This window comes from Condylostylus longicornis, unplaced genomic scaffold (assembly GCF_029603195.1).
Source record: "Condylostylus longicornis isolate FDR11 unplaced genomic scaffold, ASM2960319v2 ptg000017l, whole genome shotgun sequence".
Lineage (NCBI taxonomy): Eukaryota > Metazoa > Arthropoda > Insecta > Diptera > Dolichopodidae > Condylostylus > Condylostylus longicornis.
This window is the reverse complement of record NW_026577986.1, coordinates 3,299,374-3,315,474: the sequence shown is the minus strand read 5'-3', so window position 1 is coordinate 3,315,474 and position 16,101 is coordinate 3,299,374. Positions and strand designations below refer to the sequence as shown.

The 16,101-nt window shown below is 24.0% G+C and overlaps 1 protein-coding gene across 1 annotated transcript in view; it reads left to right on the top strand.

Annotated features, from left to right (window-relative positions):
* Positions 1–14,138, top strand: part of LOC129606029 (transcriptional repressor NF-X1 homolog) — a 37,266-nt gene extending 23,128 nt beyond the window's left edge. The window contains exon 3 of the mRNA XM_055516080.1: positions 14,056–14,138. Coding sequence (XP_055372055.1) covers positions 14,056–14,138 — 83 coding nt within the window. The remainder of the gene's footprint in view (positions 1–14,055) is intronic.
* The last annotated feature ends 1,963 nt before the right edge of the window (positions 14,139–16,101 follow it).

The window sequence follows — 16,101 nt, the reverse complement described above, 5'->3', positions numbered from 1 at the left end:
AAAACCAAAAATGAGTCCAATAGTTTGCACAAAATTTTACGATAAAACAACTTTTTAATTAAATTTTTTAAGTAAATTTGAACAATTTGTTGGCATTGCCCAAATGTGTTAGTAGATTTTTGGTTATTTTGCAGAATATAGTGATCATGAATATCACAAATTGAATCCAATATGGTAAATGGCTCAATACTTCAAGCCTTTCGTTAATTTAATACAAGTAATGAAAATGCCATAAACAATCGACTATCCCTTCCCATGCTTTTTCCATTTGGATTTTTAGAATTTTATTAAAAATTGAAAACAATTTTAAATTGGTGTCAGGAATTAATAAGCGTTTTCATCAAATTTTTTAATTTTCAATCATTTTCAATTGAGAAGTTTGCCAAAGTATTAGATTTCAAAATAATTAAATTATATTTTCATTTCGATTATCTTATAATTTACAAGATCAACTATGTAAATTTTCATTGTTCTATTATAAAAATTTTCTTGTTTTTCTTCTTATTTTTTTTTCCTTTTTTAAACTTTTGAAAATTATTGAAAAATTATTGATGCGATCTGAGTTTTTAATATCTGAAATTTTTCTAAATATGTGCGTGTAAGTAAATTTGGAATATTGAATAAAAGAATTTTAATAATAAAATTTAAAAAGAATTTTAATAATAAAATTTAATATGAACATGAATTTTAAGTTCTTTATAAAGCATAATATTAAATTATTTTTCGTATACTTATAATACAATCGTGTGTATGTGTATGTGCATATATATTTGGGTAATTTAGTTTTAATAGCATGAAAATTTGAAATTTTTTTTATTGATGGTATGTAAGTATAATATTTAAGAAAATTATTTTGGTATAACACTTTCTTTACCTTAACATTTTATTCAGATAGGTTTAAATATAAGTATATATTTTGGAAATTTTTATAAATACGTAGAGTATTTATAGAGTGTTTGAAGAATATACTATAGGAAATTGGAGAAAATGGAATTGTTAAAAGTAACCAAATTTTCATATATAAAAAGTCCTCTTCTAATTTAACCCTCATATGATTTTACATAGATCTTATCATATAAATTAACCCTCAAAATATTGTACATAGGTTTTTCTAGAACTTTTGTATGATCTTAGACTCTAAAAAAATTGATATATTGTATTCGTTTAGAAGCATACATTAAAATGGGCGAGTGAGGAAAAAAAACTTGACTCATGTCGCCATATAGAAGCAAAAAAGCTGAGAAGATCAATCAATTTTCCTTACTTACTTACAATTTCTTTAAAAATACGTGCCCTAATTCAGAGAAGGATTTAAAATTTTACATTCTGCAATTCTATTTATGTATTAAATTTATAACAGCAAGTTTTATATTTCGGGTCGGAATGCATGAATTTTGTGTATGTACATGTTCTGAGTTCATAAACATAACTGAATGCATAAGCTACAACTGCTTTTTTGTATGTATTTTTTTTTTAAATGCAGGTAACTTTGCTATAAAGAAAAGTACTGCTTACAATAAGTTTTTAATGTAAAATATATGCTAAAACTATTTTCACGTCAAAAGTTACAATTATTGTTAAAAGAATAAAAAATTTATTTAAAAACTAATTCTTTCAAAACCAATTCAAACATTGTGTAAAATTCTCATTTTAGGTATACTTAACAAATTTTCAATAATTATTGAAAACTTTTGATAAATTACCGAAAATTTCATTGTAAGACAAAAGGATTGAACCTTACATACTACTCTCGTGACCACAACCACAAATATGCGAGAAATTTTTCATTTTTCTCACATGAATTCAAAGTGTTATAACAAATCATACTATAATTGCATTAAATTTCATTTATATAAGTATATAAAGAATTAATTGAGCAATATCCGATATTGAATGTAAATTAAAAAGTTTTAAATGTTTATTGGGTACGAAATTCCTTTTGTTAACTGCAATAGAACTAGTTACTTGCCAAAAGTATTAAATGGCATTTTTACTGATTTCAAAAATAAAGTAAAATAAATTTTGTTATGCAATGTGCAGCTTATGGTAAAAATAACAAAAAAACAAAATAAGAGCATAAGAATTAAATTTTAATTTTTTTTTATTCAAAGAAAACTTGAGATGTGGAAAAATTATACTTTTTTTTTACTTTCATCCTAACGTTATGCAATTATTTCTATCATACGTTAAAAATTTTTTTTCACTTTTTACAGCATTTCTTTTTGAAATTTCAACTATTATTATTATTATTAGAATGTTAAACAGGAGAATTGTAAAAACAGGATATAAAATGATTACAAAGTTCAGGAAATAATTTTACTCTAGTGGATTTTTCATCTATGTATATAGACTTGCTGTAACAATTGCAATTTTGCATTATTTCCTCTTAGCACCTTTTAAAAATTCAATCAAAAGAGTATAGTAAAGGTGCTTTAAAAAATAAATGTAAAAAAAAAAAGTTTTTATAACTTAATAGGAAAAGAAAAGTAATTCAAGAAAATTGTGCATTCTGATTAATGTTGGAGAGTTATGAATCATTTTTCATTCTGAATGAATTCATAATTTGCTCCTTGTGGAAAGTTTTAGAAGAAAAAGAGAAATGGAAAATGCAAAGGTTGAATTATTGTTATTTAAGAAAATTTTCTATTTTGCTTTGAACTTTTCTGAAAAATGTACTATGCAATTGTATAGAACGTTTTTGCAAAACTTAATACAATTATTTTGTGTACAGATACGAAATAGTTCCTAACAATAAAAACATGTTTTTTGCGCCGTACCTATATTACTAGTTCATTTGTTTTATGTGAAACAAAATTAAATTAAATTCTTCATTTCACTTGTCTAATGTAGAATGACATTCCGACTAAATATGTACATATAGTAAAAGAATTGAATAAAAATCGTGCATATGTAATTTAATCAACAATTTTTCATGGAATGGAAATTAATTTGAATGTATTTGTTATTCAAATTTACTGTCATTCTGAGGAAAAGTACATTAACAAAACATGTATATGAATACTAATGTTATATAATATTTCATGTATAATGTTTAATGGCATTCCATATAAAAAATATCTCATAAATGTAAAAAAAAAATTGAATGAAATTTGAAAACAAAGGTAAAAATATCATCACGTTTTGATTGAGAGTTACAAATTAAATTTATTTTTTATGTATGTATGTATTGAATTTTTATTACTTATTGCTTATTCATCATTTTGATTTTCTCAAAGAGAATTTTGAATGTTCATTTCTTCTAAAGTACATTTTATTAAAATAAAATTTTGTGCAAAGATACATAAATTAGTTCAATTTTATAAATTCGACCTGACATCTTCTAGTGTACTGTTTTTTATTCATTTTAGATGTTCCTTATATGCTTATGTAGGAAGCGGAAATTATACTGAATTGATTGAACTGAAATTTTGACATTATATTTTGTTATTTATCGAAACAGTCTTTAAAAACATTTTTGCAAAATTTTCTGTTTCCAAAGCTAAAACAAATGGAGGAAGAAAAATGTATGCTTAAACCTAAGAGCAATGAAAGTATGTGCTTATTGACATGAAGTATGTTAAGTTAAAGAAACTTTTGAATTTGCCTTTTGTTTTAAAATATTATATACCAGATTTCTTGAAAAAGATGCACTTAAGCAAGATTGAAATTCTCTTCATACTGTAGAAATAAAAATTAAATTAAGAAGCTTACAAATAATATCCTTATACCTTTTTGATACCTTATTGGTTTGAGATATCCCGGTCATATTATTGAGAGTAAACAAGCTTGTAAAAAAAATGCAAAGATGTCAAAAACTCCTGAATGGTTCGGAACCAACTCCTTTTCTGGTTTTAATTGTTTTTCACAGCTAAATAATTCTGATCATCATCTTCAATTCGTTACTCTTTAACCACTCTGTATATATATATTAAATTTAATTAAAACCAAAAAATGGGACAAATTTAACGAATTATTTATAAAATTTCAACAATTTAAAAAAAATTTTTTTTGCAAAAATCTTTCATTCTTTAACAGTAAGCAATTTTTTTGCTTGGAGACATTTCCCTTACTAGACAATTTAATAATTATAAAATAGGACGATTAACGTTATAGAAGAAAAAAAAAATTATAATTAAAAGAAATTCCAGAATTCAGGAATTTTTCTTTTAACCATTTCTTACATTATTCTTTTGAAGTTATAACTTCGGTAATCACATTCTATATACATAGCGTCTTCCTTAAACGATGATGAATTTCTTTAATGAGAAAAACTTTCTTTTGAAATTTTTTTTCCTTCATTTTTTCTTTTATTCAACCAGAGAACGTGAAAAGGATATTTTTAATTTTATTATATATTTAAAAAAAAAATATTTTTCCATAAAATACCAGCATCATTTTTTATGAAATTATATAGAACGTGTATATAACGAAAAAAATATTTTAGTATAGCTGCGCTCATAATAAGAAATTTAATTAAATAGTAGTCACATATATGTGCGAATATGTATGTACAATTATAATTAGTACAATAATTATCTATTAATTAAGTTTAAATGTACGTATACGCTTATATAATTACAGTGATGTAATTTGAATTTGATATTTAATAAATAATTTTTCTTTTCATACAAGAGAAGAAAATTGTGTAATGTATAAATGAAAGCCATAGTACGTGATGAAATATGAAATTTTTATTTTAAATTGTTTCCTATAGCATCTTTAATTAAAGTTTCTATTAAGTTTATGTAAGAGAATTATGATCAAGGATTTGTTTGTATTTAATATGGAACACAATATGCTATTGTTCGGATGAATATAAGTTGGTAGTTTAAAGTAGATTTTGTTAATTGCTAATTTTTGTGACATATTAATGAGAGAAGTGGTGTAAAAGGCTAGTCCAGTAATATTTTCCCTGTTTTGCTTTTGGTATCGATCTATATGGTCCATACATATGTATTTTACTAATAAATATTAAAATGTCTGTTATATAGTTTGCTATAAAAGTATTAAGATACAGTTTGAAGATTTAATTTACAATTTAGTTTTTAAAAAAGTCTATAAAAATAAAATTATAATAATTTTAATCTACTATTATAGAAACAAATAAGCATTGATTATTTAGAATTCCAAAAATTATTTTTATTCACTTGATAAAATCAAATTTTAAATTTTTATTTTTATACAAGGATAACCATAATAAAAATTTAATCAACCAGGTATTTTATATAGTGTGATACTTATAAAAATATCCTTTTATAATTTCAAATGTGTTTATTTGTTGCATAAAGATTTTTATATATATAGAAAAATTTTATGACATGAATACAAAATTTTAGTCACATATTTTTTTCAAAGTTAATTTGTTAACCGTTTCTCTTCTCTAAGTGCGTATAGAAAATTCTAAATTTTTAGACAAAATGATTTTGTTGAGAAAATGAAATTATTTGCTAGCAGCGCCATTATACAAGAAGTACAAATCAACACGTTTTAAAAATTGAAATAAAAAACTAGTTTTGTATAGTGTTTAATAAACCACACTAGTTTTAAAGGCTTGTAATTTTAAGTCGTTATTGTGATTATTATAGGAAATTACGGAAACTCATTTATATTTTTAGTAACTAGTGAAATAGTGAGAAACTGGTGATTGTGAGCTTATAAAAGTGATCTTAGTACTGCTTAAACTAACGCTAGTGTTTCTAAAGAATAATATTTTCATATCCAAATTTTTAATGCTGGCATGAAAGAGTTAATAGTGTTATTATATTTTTTGAATATTTTAACAATTTTTTTATGACTTCTTCCTCTTATGTCGATATATTAACATAGTTGTCCCAATGTCATAAAATATATTGAATATGGTGTTAGAAATTTTCTATAAACACTTCATTTAAATAAAAAATGATTAGAATTTTTATTATTAAAATTAGTTTTCTAATAATATTATAAAATTTGAATATGTAGGATCAAATTTTTATAACATTTGAATTTGTTTTTGGATTTGATATAAAGTATAAAAGAAAAACAAGGAAAATATTTTGTTTATGCTCTTCTCAATTTTATAAAGGTTGATTTTTTTCCATAAAATTGGGATTTTGATTTTGAAAAAAATTACTATTGAAAGTCACTTTGAAAATTCCGTACGGAACATAAGATTTCTGTATGTCCTCTAAATCTTACTCTGTTTTGTGCTCTGTACTTAATTTCTGACGATGTTTTCCGCTTCTTTCAACTTCTTTTAACATTATTCTATGCCATGTATTAAGAGGTGTACCCACTTTCCTTTTGTCTTGCGGATTCCACTCCAGAGCTTGATTTGATATTAAGTTGTTTGCTTTCCGCAGAGTGTGACTTACCACTTTCGCTTTCTTTCTTTTATTATGTATACTGTGCTCTAATTGATATAAGTTGTGTCTGCAAACCATGTTTGATCCATAATTTCATGTTTATTTAAATTTCATGCTTGTGAAATTTTAGCTTTTAAAAGTTCCTTTATTGATTTTAATCCTATGGGTATGCAATAATTTTTCAAACAATTCTTTTCGATAATGCTACTTTGAAAATACCTTCACAATTAATTTATTTTACTAAAAATTTAGTTTCTTATTTTATTTAACTAGGAATTTTTAAAAATCAAAAAAATATTAAAATAATAAAAAAGTTACTTTATTAAAAAATCAGAAATTTTTTAAAATGTGCTTAAAGTTTTTTCCTTGTAAAATAATTAAATTTTATTTTTATTTTAAATTTATTCGATAAAAAGTTCTGTAGAATAATTTAAATACATTTATTGACTCTTTAATTTCTCTATGATTTCTTAAATACATACATTTTATACTTAAGCATATATACTTGGCTGTTAATGAAAGAAAAATAAAGTTTTCAAATAAAATTTTATGGTAAAATTTTCTTTTATAAAAAATTTTTTCAAGAAGAAAAGCAAAAACAAGTTGAATCTCAATTTGAATAGCAAAATTAAATTAACTTTGAATCATCATCATTATTGCTCTAGTCACATAAGAAAAATTTTATTACTTTAACAATTTAAAAAGGTAATGATCGCTTATTATTTAATTTTATTGAATATTTTATTTTATAAAAATTTGAAAACACTTAACTAAAAATTATTTTGAAAGTTATTTGAGGGTGAAGACAATTTTTAATTAATTATTGTGGGGCAAATTTACTTGAAAGAAGAACCTATTTCACATAAGTTTTACTCGAAATTTTGTAAAATCTTCATTAACTTTTCTGTACATTTGGCTCTTTGCCCAGTATATGTATTTCTTTTAATTAAATAATTTCAGTAAGGCTTTTCAAGAGCAGTTAAAATTATTTTCCAAATAGTTTTTGAATTTTCCTTTGCCGTAAGAATTCTTTTTTCCACTAAATATTGAGAGTTTTATTTAATAGCAACAGGCATCGGAGTTATTCGAACGTGTTTTACTAAATATTTACATTTATTACAAAAAAAAAATTTATTATTTTTCCGCATGAATTACTAACATTAAATCTAACATAAAATTTTTCACTTCAGTTATGAGTACCAAATGTGACAATAAAATAAATAATATTAAAAAATTTAATAAAAAGCTATTTAAAAAAATTAATTTAAATTATCTAGTTTTTAGTGAAAAAAAAATTTTTTTGCGCGTGACGTGCTGTAAAAATTATAATAGACTTTTGGGAATTCAAATCACGTTAGCAAAAATTTTTACGGTCATTTATTTAAATATTAAAAATTAGTATTTCAAATACAAAAAATTTACAACGATATGTGCATTGAGTGAAATTAATTTGAAAATTATAATTTTTTATATTCGTACATTATGCTTTAGTGTTCGTCGTCGTGTAATAATCGAGAGTTTTGAAACTAACGGTAATTACACGATTCAATCGCATTCAATCAAACTCAAAAACAAAAGAGAAAACACTACAGAACTTTCAGAAATTCTTACATTTTTTGTGCAGTAGAGCTGCTATTGTAATTAGTCCAATTCGAACCATAGGTTCAAGTAGTTGCCATACATTCTAATAGCTACTTTTGAATATAAAATAATACATATGTCAGTTCCATTCATGTACCAGATATATCTTCTACGTTATTTATAAAATATTATAATATATATATGGTAAAAATGTCACATATTTCTTATTAAAATAAGTACATGTAATTAAAATAAATTTAATCGCCACAATTGTTGTTTTCATGCATTAAAAAATTAAATGTCTTACAAGCTTTTGAGTCAAACATGAATATTTTTCGCAATATTTGCAAAATTTATTTTTGAATGTCATGTCATGCAAATGAAAAAATAAAAATTATTCAATCAAATTGAGAAATTAAACCGCATAATAATTCACCTATGTAAACCACATCATAATTTACATTTTCAAAAAAAAAAATTGTAACGAACAAATCAGAAATCCTTTATTATATCCTGCTGTGTTTATATTTTTATTAAATACTGGGAATTAATTTATTTTCATATACAAAATGTTGTGAAATTAAAATTAAATTTAAGATGAAAAACGACAATTTAATATTTATTCCGCACATCCTTGTATATTAAGGCACCCGAATGGGATTGATTAAATGAATAAATTGTGTGAGAAAAGAGTAAATATCATACTGGTAGGCATATTTTTAGTTTAAATTTACAAAAAGAAATATCATACTCTTGTATAAACACTTGTTTCTTTTTAAAAGGAAAAACTTTTAACAATGTATATTAACAATAATGCTCTTAATTTCAATTTTTAAAGACTTATAAATTTTCCAAGTTCTTCGTATTGGAACTCCTTCTATTTAGTTTTTATTAAATAGTGTTTTTTGAAAATAACATTTGATTTACACTAATATAACTGCTAGTGAAAGTAGGTTGCTACCAAAAATACATAAAGAGTTTTCAAAAAATCTTGCATTTAAAGCGTAAATGGAAAGATCATGAATGGAGTTATCGGTAATTTTGATAAAAGAACAGAATGTCTAACATCTTTACTTTGACGTTAGAAATGTTAATGAACTGTAATGAACGAAATTTTGTCGGTGTGATAAGGATGGTATTTGAATTTATATTGAAAATAAATACAAAAATTTATTTAACGTGTTAAATAATTAAAAACAAATGAAGCAAAAAGGATAAATAAAACAATTATTTCACTTTTGCATTTTTTCAGACCCCCGAGTGGTAAAAATTATAATAAGAAATTTTTCAATATTTTTTCATGCAAATTCACTGAAAAATTATTAATTTATTTTTCACGCAATAAGTGAAAAATTTTCATTTAAATTTTAATTTTTTTTTGTCATTTTCAATTAAAACGAAAAAAGCTGAAGTAAGCCCCTGATACGAATCATTAAATAAAAGGACATTTCATTTTAATAAATTAAAGTTATCAAACGTAAGCATTTTTCGAATTTGAGGAATTGGAAGATAATGGTATTATTATATTTTGTTGCATACATTGTCGTAGATCTGAATCAATTTGACTTGTAATTTTTGAGAGATATTATACAAAGGATTAATTAAAGTTACCCAGACATAACATTTAATTTAAGAAATTACGGTATAGGTGTTCCGACTACTAATTATAATTAATTGAAATTCAGATTGTAATAAGTAAAAAGTATCAAAAAACCCGATAGCTTTGACTTCTTCTTCTTCGCCTCCATACAACTCGATCTTCTGCACATCTCTTCCAATATAATAGAATTATTAACATCTTTTCCAATTTATATAAGTCCTAATTTCTGAACACTTCTTACATTGTCAAGCCACCTTGCTCACGGTCTTCCAAAAATGCCTAAAGTGAAACAATCACATGCATATACATACACACACAAAAAAATTATCTAACAAAAATATTTTCTTTTACTTATATTAGAAACATTTTCATTAAAAATTTCATTGCTTGAATGTTCTATAGTACTAAAACATGAAAATATCTTTATGAATGGTACCCAACGACTCCCATCATCAGCATAAAACTTGAGTGAAATAGGATAATTACTTAATTTTAATTAATCATCAAATTATTTTTGTTTCCTAAAGTCTAATAAAAATTATAATTTAATATGCAACATCTACTTTTTATTATGTCGGCAGCAACCCCAAAAAGTATTAATTGAGTGTGTGTTGTGAAAAATGATTCACAAATGTGAAAATACAAATTTTTTCTCGTCAAATTTTCTTATTTCCTTTAAGCTTTTGGAATAGAATCATAAAAAAAAAGAATTTCTAATTCAACGAATATTGACATTAAAATTCGTTTATAAAAAGTTTCCGTCTAAAATCACAAAGATAAACTGGAACTAAAATCTAGTTTTTTCCAAATTATTTAATTTTTGAACCACATAATACACAATATACAACCATTTCAGCCTAAATTTATCTCTCACTTCACTTTCTGCGTTCTCAGCTTTATATTATCATTTAATGTCTTTAAATTATGTGGCCCAACTACGTTATCCTTTGCCTATAGTTTAATGAATCTACTATCTTCTAAAGTCTCATTCTGCAAATAATTTAATTACCTAACACCTTTTTCTTTAAATTTTTTTGTTTTGAAAAGTAGCTAGTAAATTAGAATCCAATACTTTTATATTCCATATTCCACAATATTCGAATTCTTATTGTTATACGAATTTTCTACTAAATTATTGTAATTTTGACTTCATAAGGTTTTAATGTAAATGTATTAATATTTTCTGTAGTTGAGTTTACTTTTGAACTCATTACGCAGAAATTTTTATTCCGCCATAATTTTGAATTTATAATTTCCTAATATTGCATATTTCTCTGAGCATTGCTTGCATCTAAAAGGATCTTATGGGATCAAAAATAAATGAAATTATAAATTTAATTTTTTGAAACTTTTTCTGCGATTTTTTCTCTTAGCAGATGTGACCAAGAGGTTAACTTATTGGTTATAAAATAATTTTCTAATATTTTTCTTATTAAACTTTCTTACACTCGTATAATATTTCTCATATTTCAAACTATAAAAGTTTTTCAAAAAAAAAAAAATTTGCTGAAATTTTTAAAAGTTCTCAAGTTTAAAAACAATAAAAACCTCATTTAGCTTGTCGCTCAAAATTATTATGATTTATTTCTTCGAACATTTGTTGTGTTCGCTAGCATGTTAAGAATGTTAAACTATATGTAATTTGTTTCTATATAAATTTTCAACTATAATAATCTTCTAATTCCCAGTCAAGTGTATACCATATGATTTGTAAAATGATTCTGCAAGTGCATGTTTTGTGTTGAACTAAAGGATACAGTTGCATTGCGGTGTGAAATTTTATTTTTCTTTTCTATGAGATTTACGCGAAATAAATTTATTGTTCACCTTCTATTATCTATAATAGTTTACATGGGGCTACCGTTTACACTATTATAGGTTTATGCTATTAGCTATACTTATAATTGCGTGGTTTAAAATGACTTTTTGAATTTTAAGTATTTTTTTTTTTAATTAATTTTTAAATGCTTTCCTGACATTGTTGTACATTTAAGGTGAATACCAACGTAAAATTTTTTTTTTATTAAATTAAAATTTAAAAAAAATTTTTTTGGTTATATAAATTATATGTATGTTATAAGTATAGTTACAATTGTTAAAACGTAAAAAATAAAATTAACATTTGAATTGTGAACATTTTAATTTTAAATTTGGATCCTAGAACCAAAAGTAAATCAATCGTTCTTTTCATTTCATTTCTTTTGAAAATTAATTTTGTTAATCATTTTATTATGTAAGTAATAAAAATTGAACGTAAACGATTGAGACAATCACAATTTAACGTTCTTAAGTCAATGGGGAACAGATTTATGTTAAACACTGACCCTTGCAAATAATTTCTAAAAATAATTCATACAAGATACTTTAATGCGGTCAAAGAGCTTTCATTTATTTTCAAAATTTGTGGTAGATTTCTTATTATAAGAACAAATCGAATCCCAAAATATCAACATATTCAACTATTCATTTACAGAATCTTTTTAAATCCTACATTAGTTTTATATAAAAAGCAACAAAAACAAGGTTGCAAATAAATATCATTGGCACCACCCGTATTGTATGAAAAAGGATATTGTTATATATATATATATTCATTTTTTTTAATCCTCCCTTTTTTCACTTCAAAAACTATGAAAGGATAATCAACAAATTGTTTTTATATACTTACATATAGATAAATAGAATTTTTATAATAAAATACAAAAAAAAAATTTATTTTTAGAAAATCCTTGTGTTTATAAACAAAATTCATGATGAATAGCGTATAAAAACTTTACCTTTTATTCTTAATAGAATAAAAAATTTATATAAATAAATGTACGTATACATGTATACATATGTTATATATAAATTATACTTTTGTGCAAAAGTTCAGAGCAACATGTTGTTGAACATAGAGTTGTTCATAAATTGTATGAACTATTGAGTAAACTTATTGCATGAATGAACTAAGTAATTGTTACCACTATTTTAATACCAGTGGTGAAGGGATTGTAAATTTGTATGAGTATAATTGCTATTACAAGAATTTCTAAAATTCTTCATCCCGACAATTTAAAATTTAAACCACATCGATTGGCTCGGGAATGTTTTTATTAAATGTAGTGAAGACAAATATATTTAATCTGTGTAAAAGTATTAAAAATAGCTTTTGTATCTAGATTGTTCCGTACAGAAACTTGGACGATTTTAAAAGAATTACCAATTAAGATGTCGTTATTTAAATTCGATTAAAAATTCTGCTGGAAAATTATTTGTAAAGATAACTTGAAAATGACTGGCAAATGAAATATTTTACTACACATTCCCAAAAATAAGTCTGAAGTTCACACCTGTTCTTGAACACCGAATATCTGCAGATAATGGAGTTTTTATATTACCAGATAGATTTTGGCTCAGACATGATATTTAAGTAAAAATTTACGCAAAAACACAAAAAATGTTTGAAGTATTTTTGGTGTTCAACGCACCCCAATATTCTTAGCCCCCGTTGTTTTACAATGCACGTAGTAGGGCATATTAAGATAGTGATTGAAAAGAACCAAAAAGTCCTTCTAAAAACTGTTTTCCACGAAGTATCATATAATCGAATATTGATTTTACAAGTTGAAATCGAATTAAAAATTATTCAATTCACGTTACCACAATGAAATTTTTGTTCTTTTTCTTATACTTTTTATCCTTCTTTGAGTTATCCTTCTTTGTGGTGTCATCGCGTCTAGAATATTTATGAATAATATTTTTGTTTCTCTATTTATAATTTTATTTATTATGGTTGCGGTAATCAATTTGTCGTCGGAAATTATCCTGCGATTACGTAACATTACAAAAGAAATAATTCAAATAAATTTCAATATTCGAAACAAATTTAAGAAAATTATGGCATCCCGCTTGGGAAACAGTGTAAGAAATAATAAAATGTTCTTTAAATTTTTTTGGGGTGAGAATTACAAACATAAAAAAACAACAGAATAAAATTTTTAACAGTTTTTATTTTTTAATTACCGCAGTTGCCGTCCTTTTTTTTAACCGAGGTATCCTGCTGTTTTCCTTATTTTATTTGACGTTTTAGGTGTTTTAAACTTAATGGTAAAAAATATTGCTGTTTTTTCTTATTTAGTTTTTTCATTATGTTTTTTTCATTAAATTTTAAAAATTCATAAAATGTTCATCGTCATTATCCTTAATAGAACAAGTTTTAATTTTTTGTTTTGCTTAAAATCTTGTGGGGTATATTAATCCTATTTTTAAAATTATTATCTGCGTAGTATGTGGGCAGTTGTATTTATACATATGTATAATTTTCTAAAGGTATAACAATTTTTTTATTTGCCTATTTAATAAATATGACAAGAGGTTTGCCAGATCAATTAATATTTACTTTATAGAGAACTAAATTTCTTAAACATGTCTAGCCTAAAAGAACCAATTGTCGGCGAAGTTGCAGTTATACAGTTCAACACAATTAATTTAAAGTTACAGAGTTCAATAGAATTAATTTCACGGTGCGTAAATTGATTTTTCTAATAGGTTTCCAAAAGGCTGGTGGGAGTGCTAATGGTCCTAATGTTTGGACTCCAGATTATATGCAATGTGTTAGTCAAGTTGAATAATAAAAATAATTGCAATAGCGATTTCAAAATACGCGCCGGACCTACAAAGTACAGTTAAAAAGAGAATATTTTCTCTCAACTCAGTTTGATGGAGTGTTTAATTATTATTAAAAAGTTTTTGATATTTACTCCGGCTTTCACAGTGTAGGAGAATAAAAACCAAACTATTTATGACAATCATGTGCGAATAAGTAATAACCTTAAAATTTTTGGTAATCCCAGCTACAAATGGCGTTTTGAGTTATACATATATATGTAAGAATTCTATAAGGACTTGTATATTAAGCTTAAAAGGCGAATGAATACACAAATATTTTAGTTGCAAGTCATTAATTCAATATAATTATGTAAACCAATAAAATAATCCCGATTTTTGATTTTGTTAAATTTTTAAAAATTTTCGTTTCGAATTTGACATACTAAACGAGAAAAAAATTACAATGCAAATATGGTAACCCTTAAATAAAAAATTAACTAAATATTGCTCTCTTGCCCTCTATTATTATATTTAAGAGAAACAAAAAACAAAAGGAAAAAAAATGCTCCAAATTAATTTGAGTATAAAATCCAAAAATGAGTGTAATTTATTACATTTGGGTTGAAATTTTTCCTTTTATGTTCTTATTTTTCTTTCACTTTGTTTTTTAATATCAAATTTTCATTTCATTAAAAACTTCACTTTTACACTAATAAAAACCGCACTGAGCCTAACATTATTTGCAGTTTATACGTACACTTTAATAAGAGAGAAAAAAATTTTTTTGTTATTAAAGATAACAAAAAAGAACAGTTAAGAAATGACGGCACAAGAAAGAAAAATGAAAAAAAAATTAAAAATAAACAGAATCCTAAAATGGTTTTATTAAGAAAAGGCAAAATGCGTGCTCGTTAAAAAATTTCGTGGATTTCGTTGTTGTCTTGTTTTTTTTTTGTTGCTTTTCTGTTTTATTAAACAATTTTCATGTATTTACTTCTTTATTTATACTTGTTTTTTTTTGTGATTCCTGTGTTTTGGTGGTGAAGGAATCTCATAAAAATAACCATATACTCAGAAAATATTGTATATGAGGATTTTCGAGCTCTTGATAAAATCATAACTTACGGTGTTTACTCTCTGTGTATATAGTAGACTTTATTTTTGGTTTTATTTTTCAAAAGAGTGAAAAAAAATTACGGTTAAAAATATATACATATACATATATGTATGTATCAGTAAATAATAAAATCACTGCACGATATTCCATTAAGTGTAACCGGAAATTGGTTAAAATGGTAATAACCATAGTAAATTTTGTGAATTGACCTGCCATAATAAATTATATCTTGCAACAGAAATGAAAGCTCTTTATTTATTTTGGTGTCTTATACGTTATTAAAAGTATTCTTAAAATCAACACATTCTATTAATTTTTTCAATTTCTTAGTATCTTAGAAGAAATTATTAATTTTAAAGTAATTCTTACTTGATACATCCTTATCTCATTTACATGACATACTCTGTGCGTAAATTGTTTAAATTTTTTGATATTTTTTATTACTCATAAATTTCATATAAAATCTATTAAATAAGTGGGCTTTGAGGATGGGACATAATGTACAACTAGGGAAATAGATTTAAATTGTTTAAGATGGAGAAAAATTATTCTGATTCTTTCTTGTATAAGCCCTGAGGTTACTGTTTGTTTTCATTGGTTTTTGTTTTTTTTGTTACTCTGCAGTAATAATTTTGTTTTAACATTAATTTCACATTTAATAAAATTTATATTTCCATAAGCTAATTTTATTATTTATTTTAATATTTCTTTTTTAAATATTATATTTGAAAATTTTAAAGTGTTTGAATAATGATGGTAATTTTGGCATCAACAATAGAAAATATGAGGTAAAAATTTAAATGGCAAACAAATTATGTTACAACACAAAATACAAGCGAAATAAAATACAAAAAACAAATAACTTATTT